This window comes from Channa argus, chromosome 16 (assembly GCF_033026475.1).
Source record: "Channa argus isolate prfri chromosome 16, Channa argus male v1.0, whole genome shotgun sequence".
In the NCBI taxonomy this organism is placed as follows: domain Eukaryota; kingdom Metazoa; phylum Chordata; class Actinopteri; order Anabantiformes; family Channidae; genus Channa; species Channa argus.
In genome coordinates this window covers 22123470-22134761 of record NC_090212.1, presented here as the reverse complement: position 1 = coordinate 22134761, position 11292 = coordinate 22123470, and the positions used below count along the sequence as shown (strand labels likewise).

The 11292-nt window shown below is 41.2% G+C and overlaps 1 protein-coding gene across 5 annotated transcripts in view; it reads right to left on the bottom strand.

Moving 5' to 3' along the window:
• Positions 1 to 7156: 7156 nt before the first annotated feature.
• Positions 7157 to 11292, bottom strand: part of syt16 (synaptotagmin XVI) — a 28975-nt gene continuing 24839 nt past the window's right edge. For all 5 annotated transcript variants that reach the window (XM_067478849.1, XM_067478853.1, XM_067478852.1 and 2 more), the window contains one exon: positions 7157 to 11131. In XM_067478849.1, the coding sequence (XP_067334950.1) occupies positions 10818 to 11131 (314 nt within the window). In that variant the 3' untranslated portion in view covers positions 7157 to 10817. The remainder of the gene's footprint in view (positions 11132 to 11292) is intronic.

Here is an 11292-nt window from a genome sequence, read left to right as displayed (position 1 = left end):
AAATGAAGACTCCCAGCATATTGACTAAACACAGGACAGAAAATGTAAAAGGAAACAGTCTTCTCACAGGCAATAAATCCACCTCAGAGAATCCTGAGGATCTTGAGCTCTTGAGATAACATGACAGGGAAATAGTACGCACAATACTTCAGGAATCACACATAACATCAAAACATAACAGAAGCATATTAGCACATGTTGTCTGAGCAAACCAAGGTGCATCAAAAGTAGCCTGCAGTCTGTAAATCCCTGAATATGCTCACGGTTCACATGAGCAACAATAGCTATAAAAAAAGAAACAGCAGCAACGCCTAAAGGAAATGCCGCCTGCTCAGAGGTGCTCACATTTGCACAAATAGTAACTGGCACTGACACTGCAACAGAGTTTGACATCAAAATCAGAGACCCTGTTAATCCTGAGGCAGAAGAAGAATCAGGGTTTCTCACCTTTTTAGACTGACCCCTGCCTCTTAGCACGGAGACGAGAGGAGGCATCGTGCAAAACAGAGTCCCTCAACACATCTCCCTCAAAAGGGTTTCTGTGGTAAACAGAAGGGAAACAGCTGCAGCTTTCCTCCTGGTGGTTTAGCACAAACAGGACATGTTTGCATCTCCCAGCTTTGGAAAAAGAGTCAAGCTCTGCAGAGTCAGCTATTGGTGTCCAGGGGCCAGATGTATAAAGATGCATTCGCACAGAAAACTAGCATACACCATCCCCCCACACACATAAACAGAACGTGCAGGAAAAAAGTGTAAATCACGCAAACATCAGACCATGCATGCAGTTTTCCAGACGCAGCGTGAATGAATCAAATAAAAATACGACGACAAAAAATTGTATTAAGCCAGTTGCTTTGTCTTATTAAGTTTGGGGTCAAGTGGACATAGTAAGGCTTAATTTGAAATCACTGTTTGAGTGTTGGACTCTTGATTTATTTGGTAAGGAAATTGTTTGTGACCTCTCTTTATAAATCTGGCAAAAAACAAAATCAAAACAAAAACAAACATGTATGCATATGTCTGTCTCTGTGCGCACACGCAGCTCTAGTCACGCTTCTGCACAGTTTTATGCATCTGGCCCCAGGTTGTACAGAAGGACCTGGTGACTCCGAGTGAGTCCCGGGCAGCTGCCCAGGCTGTACAGGCACCCGGCTGAGGGGTAACAGGGCACCAGCCGATAATGCTGCAGCTCTTCCAGGCCAAATGCTGGAGAGCAGCAGTCTGTCACTAGCAACTTCACTCTCTTCTTGTCCGGGCACGTTAGCCGCTGCTGCCCCTTCTCCCCAATAACCTCCCCCTCATGCTCTTCTTCCTCTTCTTCAGCCTCCAGCTCCTCCTCTTCATGGTGGATCTTCCTCAACAAGTTGTTGATGAGGACGGAGCGCCTCAGATAGGCCTCAGGGTCTTCCAGGAACCTCAGCTTCTCCAGGGACAGCTTCAGGATGCAGCTCCGGTCCTCCTGCAGTATCAAGTGCTACAGATGACAGAGGCACGATGATTAGTTTGGTGTAGAAAGACTCAGAACCGTTCATGTAGCATTTCATCCAAAATCTTTACTTGAGTAAAAGTGAAACAGCATCAAAATGTCCTTAAGTATTAATTATGCAGAAAAACACCCTGTGTGTATGAGAAAGAACCTGTTGACAAAGTGAGAGTGAATGTGATTTATTTTGAGACACGAGCGAAATAATGAAATAACAGCATCCAATCATGAAAGCAGCGAGCTACATGAGCAACACAAGAACCGAACCTCAGTCCAAGAGATAAAAAGGCAAAAGAGGCCAATAACAAGAGTTACAAGTCCAGAAGACAGAGGCTTTCATCATGGAGAAAAGACGAGGACAGCAGAGCCCACAAAGGATGGGGGACAGGTGTGATGAGCAGTGAAGCTGGAGGAGTGAACTGGAAACAGGAAGGGAGGAAACGGGCTACAAAATAAAAGTCCAGAACAGGAAGTGGAAAAGGGCCGGATCACGACACTGTAAGAGTTTTACTGTTATTTAAGATGTTAATTTATCGATATTACTGTGCATTAATGTGCATTTAAAATTCACTGCTGTGGCTGCTTGAAGTCCCACTAGTTTTGAGTGCTTTATATACTTTAGGCAAATTCTAGTACTTCATCTATAAGAATGTCAAAAATATATATGTTTGTTGCCTGCAAGTAAAAACCACGTTTACCTGTAAAGTCAACTTTTCGTGGGCTTAGGCATATTACAGCATAACTTTATCAAATTCACCAAATTCAGAGATTTGTGGCTTTCACTGTAGAAGAAGGTTGTCAGATTTAAAAAAAAAAGTGCAGCAAAAAGTACCACATTTCCATCTGAAATGTAGTGTATAAAGGCATAAAGTACCACAAAGGGGTAAATGTGTTTTTGTATTAAACTTCAATTTCTAAGCAATGCAGGCACAAAAAAGCAACAAAACATTTTTATATAATTCTATGACTTAAGCAATTATCACACGAAAAGCAAACAATTTGATGTTGGTTATTTCCCAGTTAATGTCAGTCAATCAGTTATCACAGACACAGATATGGGTTAATAGGGCAGAACTCGTGGTTAAACAGCTGGTTATCATTTGCTGGAGCATCACTGTGACTGACACAACAACACAGAGAGTGGAGCATGTTTACACAGCAAAACTACAGGTTTGGTTCAGGGAAAAATCAGGGTTTGGGTTAAAACAACTTAAAAGAAGAAAACAACACCTGTGTCTGGTCACCCATCCACCTTCTGCCTATGCAGACTTGTATAATTCTCACAGTAGTGACAACTGCTAAACCTCACTGAATGCTGTGACCATAGGTTGAAATCTGTGATCAGAATTTGACTGTTAGTGAACTCGGTCATGAACAAAAGGCTGTCATCTGCATAGAAGCAGAGAAAAAGTGCTGAGTTAAGCAGTGACTGATACCGAAGGACAATAAATAAACAGTCAAATTAATGAAATAGGAAATTCTTGATTAATTCACTGATTTAAGAGTCAGTGAAGTTAGAAAATGGCAAATAAATAAAACCTTGAAACCTTTGGAAATTTCTCAGCAAAGCAAAGACCAATAAAAACAGCAGAGGAATCCAAATGTTCAACAAAGCGCAAAGTAAACGGCTCTGAAGCCTGGAGCTGAATGTCAAAACAAATATGGACAATAACGGGACAAAAAAAAAATGACTCCTACTTTTTGAAAATATCCATGCAGGCCTCCATGTAAATCCTCCTCCTCCGCATATTTCCTCTTGAAGTAAGCAACTTTCGACGTTGTTGAATGGTCTGGTCTCTCTCAGGGGGAAGGGCCTGCTGAAGGTAAGGAAACACAGATCATACTATAAAACCTAACAGATGGAAGGCTGCAGATCATGTTTCATATTAAAAGACCGTTTAACCAAATGTCCTGATGCTTTTATTTTACAATCTTAGGGAACTAAGTTGGTCTTATAACACTGACATTGAGCTGGGAAGAAATCTACGATCTGAGCTTTTTAAAGATTTCATTCCAATCTTTGCATTTTCTGCCATATTAAAAGTGTTACATGTTTTATGTCTGACATTAAATCCATTGAGACTCACAGTCTTGTCCTGAATAATTTAACTTTACTTTGAATATGTTGAAATCTGTTGCTTCAAACCACTGAAATCAACAGGTCAAGTTGATTTCACCAATGGCCTTTTAAAGAGATGTTATACAAAGCTTATTACCAGTTATCATCAGATTTTTAAAGAAAATCACATTATTATGTTCAATGCTGATCAGTTTTTTATTCGTGTCATTTTTAGATTGAAGCAGAGTAATAATTAACTGGGTCAGTGTTTCCAGATTTATTTCCGTGTACAGTGCAGATGAACAGCAGGCGACAGGTGTGATTACCTGCTGCTGACGGTCCACAGCCAGCACTCAGCTCTGACTGAAGTTTAAATCAGTGTGACTGAGCTGATCGGAGCCTCCACATTGCCCTCAGATCTCTACAGGAAGAAACACGGGGAGGAGGAGGAGGAGGAAGAAGAAGCAGGCATAAAACATCTGAGCGTGACAGCAGAAACAACAAACACTGCTGAGAAGTGACGGGACTGTAACGTGTCAGTGCTGCCAAACTCTGATATCCGATCTTTCGTAGGAATTTTCACTTTGGATGTCGGACACCTGAATATGGACACTTGCAAAACTTAACTGTCTACAATTGCACCATTTGAAATTTAAATTCAAACAGCCTGAAAAAATGCTGCTATGAATTGACATAAGGCTTTAATAATAAGAGCTGATGTAACAGCCATGCAATCACCAGAATAACATGTGCATGTGTGCACCAAGAGCAGGAACACAGGAATAAAAGCAAGAAGGACATAAGGAAAAGTACATTTATTTCACTGTTTTCTATTAAAATATTTAATAAGACTGCTTCTCCTCCCAACTTTATTATTATTATTTTTTCTATGCTGGTACATGATGTTGTGTTTGTCGCCTTTGCTAAATAAAACCTGAGACACATTTTCTTCTTTAAACTGAAGAAAAGGCAAAAAGATGAGAGGTGTTATTGAGTATGTGTTTCTTTATGTGAAATGCCATAAATCAATCATAAAAGCACAGTGGGAAGATTCATCAAAACATTCAAACATTCACACTGACTCCGCTGAAGCCGCCGCAGTGACTCACTCATTTTTTAACATCCAACTGCAGCCCGGCTGTTTCATCTGTGGGAGAATCAAAATGGATGAGTGTGAGCAGAGAGAGGCAGGGAGAGGGTGCGTGGGAAGTGTGTGTGTGTGTGTGTGTGCGCAACACTTGCCATATCTTCTTTTTCATCATTAAAGCAGGAGCATGTGTACAGCAGGTCATGGCTTCTCAATTTTCTCTGTTTTAGTTTACTGAGGTGAAATGTGCAGACGATGTGGATTTTAAGTGGCTAAACTAGAGAAATCTTGAAGTATGAGATGTTTGGTTGACACATAACCTTCCAAATATTTGCTTTTTAAGAGCTTTTTTACTTTAAGCAGTAGGAGTTTGATCCGCCCACTAAAACTTATTTTTTTTAAGTAATTGTCTGGCAAACAATAAGTGGACGATATGTTTTCAATCAATTTACAAAGTCGCTTTCTGTCTTGTTTGTATATTTGTATGAAGATTTGGACACTTTTTTCTTTTAGGTACAAATCACGAGTAAACGTGTTTAACGAACTGAAAGATGCGTTTCAGATAATTGAACGTGTTACTGAGCAACACTTTACCCTACAATATGATGTCTTTACTCACAATTATCATGTTTGAGTAGATTTTCCTATGATGCTTTTGTGGGTTGAATGCATTTCTTCACTGTCTGTGAAGCACTTTGCATGAGTAACTACTTTGAAATGTAAAAGTGTCGCTATGAGAGCTCCTCACCTTTAATTGATTTAATCCAGCAGCAGCGGCAGCGGTATCAGCAGCAGTAGTAGCGCAGTAAATCCTCCCTCACCGATAATGTCCTCCGCTCGTTAGCGCGAAGTCCCGCGTCCTCACACCGACTGAGCGGCGCTACAGCTCGGCCTGAAGTGCGTCTCTCCCTCGGTCGCAGCTCCAGCTCCTGACACTCTCGCTGCTCCCCAACTTCCGAGAAATATCTCGTTCACAGCAACAAGACACAACCCCGCTCCGCAACTTCCGCGCCCTGATTGGTCCTCACGGAGGCAGATGTTTCCTGTTGCTAGGAGACTCGGTAAGCGCGGTGGTGACGCTGCAGCATCTGTCCCCATTATGTCCGCACACACGTTGCGTGTTTCCTGTCGCTTTACCAAGACGGAGTGTTGTAATCTTTGTGTCTCTGTGTTGTGTTAGTTGAGTTATCAGCAAAGTTTTAGGAGTTTTGTCATCATTTTGTTTTCACGTCTTTGTTATTGTTTGGATTTCTTTTCAGGGACTTTTGTGATAGTTGTGAATTACATTACAAGTCATTTAGATGTTTTTAACGTTTCCATCTTTGTGGCCATTTCTCATCTGTCTTTAGTTGTTCAGGTTGCAGCTCAAACAGTCCTGTCCCTGCAAAAGTGACTCACCAAGAGCAGTTTGTTAATAAAGTCATCTTTTTGGAAAGTAATGTAAATTAACTCGATCAAAGAATTACATTGGTTTAAAGTATAACAACACTCCTCCACAGGTGCTCTCATGCTGAAATACCCTCTTTCAAATGTATAAAGGGGCCAAAACTTTAGGACCACCTCTCAGTATTATGCACTGCAGTACGACTCCACTATGACCTCTGTAATAAACACACAGTACAATTATCACCTTTCTAACAGTTTTAACTTAAAACTATGGACCTTGTAAAAGTAGACAGAGCTGCTGTATTGGGTTGCAGTATATTGTATAGGTGTACCTAATAAAGTGGCCAGTGGCTGTAAATATTCATGGAATACATCACAAAAACATAAAAAAGTTTATAAGTTTGCTTTCACTTGAAATTTCAATAAAAATTAAATACGTGGTATTTTATAGTGATTTGTAAATTTTTTCTACATATTTGTTTGTCCTTTCAGTTCAGGGTCACCACAGCACATCATTGTCCGCATGTTGATTTGGGACAGTGATTCGTTAATATTTCTATCAAATAATGACTTATTTTTCAAATGAACAGTAGGCAGGTTTGGCTCAGTATAAGACTAAAAACTGAGATTTTGTTTCAAAGTAAAGCAAAGCATAAGGTTTAATTAAGCATCAATAACCAGCAACATACAGGAAACACACTGCATATCCCCGTTTGTTCCAACAGCAGAACACTTCCCTGCTCCGTAAATCATTGCTTCTCTTTGTCTTGCTGAAGATGTTAACTATGGTCTCAGAATTCAAGACATCTTAAATGAAATGTGAAGGAGAGGACCCCCCCCCCAAAAAAAACAAAACACAGATGGCTGACAGACATTCCCACAGTAGGAATGTTCTGGGTTTTATTGCCAATGACAAAAACTGGGTACAAAAAGTGGTTTGTTGGTGCTGTGGGGGGCTCAGCATGCACACCCCAGGCCAGGGCTGCAGGACATTATACACAAGGTCTATATTTTCATGTAATCTAGTTTAGTCTCTCTTGTTTAAAGCAGGATTATGGTGAAGGTGTAGACTTCATTGACTGCAGCCCTAGTCTAGGCCTAGAATTTAGGATTTTAGGAAGCATGACCCCCCCCCCCCCCCCCCCCCCCCCCCCCCCCCCAAATGCATGCAGTCCTACAGCAGCATTCACAGGAAACAACAAGAAGGCTTCATGCTAATTTGGAATCATCTTTTTGTCGCAGTGGATATGTTTCATTTCAAAATGTTACAGGCACTTCATCAAAGTCATACAACTGTTTTACAATCTGCAGCACAACCTGATTGTCTCACATCCATAATACAACCCGGGGGGTCTCAAACAGAGCATGCAGATGTGTAACTACTATAGACATTCTGTGAAATATTTAAGAACATTAATCATTTACTATGTTAAAAAACTATAGAATACATATAATAGATTCTGTACAATAACTTGACATGCATATAATATACCAGTGTTTGCAGTAAATACAGTTCCTGTCGCTAATCACACTTCACACCTGCAGAGCAGAAGCAAATTCATCTCTGAATTGAGCCGTCTCTGGTAAAAGCTTCCCTGAATAAGAATCATAAAATAGCAAATCATGAAGTGATAATGTTCTAGTGAATCATTTGTTTACAGTGTTTTTAACAAGCACCTGTACGTAAAGTTCATCTGTGACCATATCGTGAACATCAAAAGTGTCAGAGTTATGAGAAGGTGGATGTTTCTTTATGGTTTGAAATGTGTAATGACCCTAAAAGTCAGCACAGGCGCTGACATTCAGTTTTTGGACTTGCAGCTATGGATGTGGCACAGTGCTCGTTTGTACGGGTAATTGTTTTATTAATCTTCTATAATACGTGTCTGCACAACGCAGACGTATCATAACTTCTCTGTTACACGTGTTTTATCAACTCCCAATCATGTGAGGCTACATTTGGAAAGTGAGTCTCCCTTAAAGCAACTTGTGGATTTGTAGAGTTAGAGTTGACATGGTCCATGTACAGAGATAGATACTTTATTCATGCCAAAGGGAAATTCACATTAGTTGTTAGTTAACACAAAGGTGTCATGAATTGTATTGGGGAGACAAGGGAGGACAAGGAGCCCGACTTTGTCAGTTAAGAGTTCAGTGACCTTTAACATTTTAACTGTTTACAGCTCAAACCTAATAACTTAAACTTAATAACAAAATTCCTTCTTTTCCGTCTTTGGTCTCTACCAACTCCCGAGGGACATTCCTAGTTCTTCAGCTGCTGAATGCTCCACAATGTTCATCGCCTGGTTTTAACTGTGTTTGCAGTTAAAACCAGGGCAGGTAGCAGGTAGTGGACAGTGGCTTTTTTGGAGATTTGTTTTCTGAAAATGATGCTGTGAGAGCAGTGAGACTGAACCTAAGCAGCAAAGTTGGTCAGGACATGAAACAATGAGTCACTCCTCACTGAGGGGAGCTGCACATTCAAGCTGCAGGAAGAACATAAGTATTGGTTTGGAAGATGGCTGGCTGGCTTTCTTTTACCCTGACTTTACATCTTAAGCTCCATCTTCTGCCAACTTCTACAACTTTCTGCTAATATCAACAACTTTTTGCAAAGGTCTACAACCAGGTCCTCCTGTCTTCATCAAAGACCTACAATCAAAGACGGACTCCACCAATTGGATGGGCCCCTTCAGGCTCCAGTCTGCAAACACCTGAATCTCCAACTGATCTGCTGGGAGTTGCATTCATGTCTATGGAAGTGGACATTAAGGTTATTAAATACCGAAAAACAAAACCTCTGCCTATGTGAGTGTGTTGGAGGTGTGCGTTTGACTAAATTGACCCTTTCAGTAAAAAGGAAACGTGAACTTGAGCATCAGACCTAACCTGGTTTGCCACAGTAATTCTAATTTTTAAACCCAAGAAAAATTTCTGAGTAATTTCTTCCTTCCATTCACAGTTTCGATCCGAAGACACTTTTTCGGTCACCTGCCGGAGGAAAACAAACACGTCTGCTCCTAGTGTGTGAACCCTGGAGACTTTTGAAGCTGCAGTCTGTCTACACAAGCAGATATAATCCTCACCCATCCCCCAGGCTGAACCGCTGCCTTATGTTTCAATGGTGCTCAGACGGGAAGAGGAAGAGCATTAGCAGCAGCATTACTGTCATCACACTGTACAATTCCATAGCAGTAACTACCAATTAGCATAGAGAGAATGTGTGTGTGGGGAGGAGGTAACACACACTTCCAGGATAATTCATGCATGTTGTTAACAGCTCCAGTGAGATATTTAAAGCTGCTTTTCAGCTCAGCGATGATGGATGTTGAAATGAGCTTTGCCCTGTGAAGGAGACCGAGCCAAAGCCAAATAACATCATTGAGTGCGGATGATGCAAAGGAGGGAAGGAGCTCTCATCCCAACGGGGTTAAGAGTCTCCAGCTGCTGGTCTTCCTGCCTGTAGTAGCACAAGCTGTCAAGAGGATATGAATGAATATGAACAAGACGCCTTCCGCCTGCACTTGAATCATAAAATATCATTACTTCCACTCTAATGATGGTTTCTTTACGCTGTATTCCTGTGACATGTGACCCGACCCATGACATCAACCTCAGTGCTCTTGACCCTTATTCACATTATCACAGATACAAAGCTGCTGCGTACGCCCCACTTTCCTGAGCATTTTTGAATTACAGATATCCAGCCCTCTAGCTAAATCATGGATTTGTTAGAGACAACTGAACTGCATTACAACATGACACCCATTTCTATTATTCTTATTATTATTAGTGGTGCAAAAGAAAAAACTATAAAGTGCTATACTTTATAGTTTTACACTTTACAGTAGTAACAGGGTAATGTTTTGAGAATATCCAAGTAATATAGAGAAAATATCTGGTTAACGAGGGGTAATATCTGTAAACCTGTTAGTAGTTACAAAGCAAAACTTTGCATCTTCCACACTGACTGAAAACCAAGGATGGATTACTGAGCGAGCTGATCAGCTAGAGTGCGAACATGTCCTGGTTGAAAGTCACAAAGCGCAGTGAAAAAAACGCAAAGCCACCAGAAGCCATGCAGAAGGATCCCACTGACACAAAAAAGAGGAAAAAACTAAGGCTACGCAGACAAAAAGAGGCAACAATGACTTGATGGCCTCAATTGTTTTGGACAAGTGAGAGTTAGCATGGATAGACTGATATACTGTTAAGGGCTTCAGCCCTGGATAAATGTATGAATCTGTTATGTCTCTGTCATGTGCACTACATGATGTTTGATTTGTACTGTGCACTTTGTTACTGATAAAGTGATGCACTAGTTTATCTGATTAGATCATATAAAGCTGCTATTATCAGGTTTCTTATTTCTCCCACAGTTGGATTGTTTCCACGAGAATGTTACAATAATATTTTCAACACACACGTCTGATTCGCACTTCCTTTCTAAAACAGCATTTCACAAAAAAAAAAAAAAAAAACGTAACAGAGAAGGTTCATTCTGAGCTCCTGTTTGAGGTGAAATGATGTTTATGTAACAAACCAATATGTGAAGTAATAGGATGCAATTTTTCTCAGCCTCAACAAAGTCTCTTATTTTGATCAACCATCAGCCACAGAACAGAAGCAGATGTGTTTTTCATGATGACACAGAACCAGGCTTGATATTTTCCCACGGACGGATGTAACAACTGAGTATTGTGCTGAATCGATCGACTATGTGCATCGGACCACCTTCCTAACCCTTAAATATGATCCCTTGTCCCTTAAAATAAGAACTAAATCTTGTCCATGAGGCAGCGTTAACCCTCTAGCAAGACGTGCCAGCGGCAGACCTGCTGTCCTCGACTCTCCTTCATGTCCTGCCAGTGGAGCTGCTCCTCCTCCCCGCTGCTGTTCTGACCCAGAGCGATCCAGCCCACCATCTCCTTGCGCTTCATGCTGCGGCGGTTGTAGATGGAGATCAGCAGCGTGACATCTGACAGCTGGAAAAGCGCCACCTGGAAGACAAAGGTCTCCTTGTAGACGGGGTTGGGTTGCCCACGACGCACTGATGTCTTACACCGAGAGATCTCCTGGCCGACCGAGTTCAGCAGAGTCAGCCGACCGTAAGTGTCTGGAGCATAAGAGACGTGAGAGGAAAAGACAAAGGTGCCATGTGTTAGTTATCTGTGGGTCCACTCATGTCAGAGCAGCTTTAAACTATCATATATTAGTACAAGTATCTGGCTGAAAACACTTAAGTTGTTCAGGCTACATTATGACGAATGTTCAGTG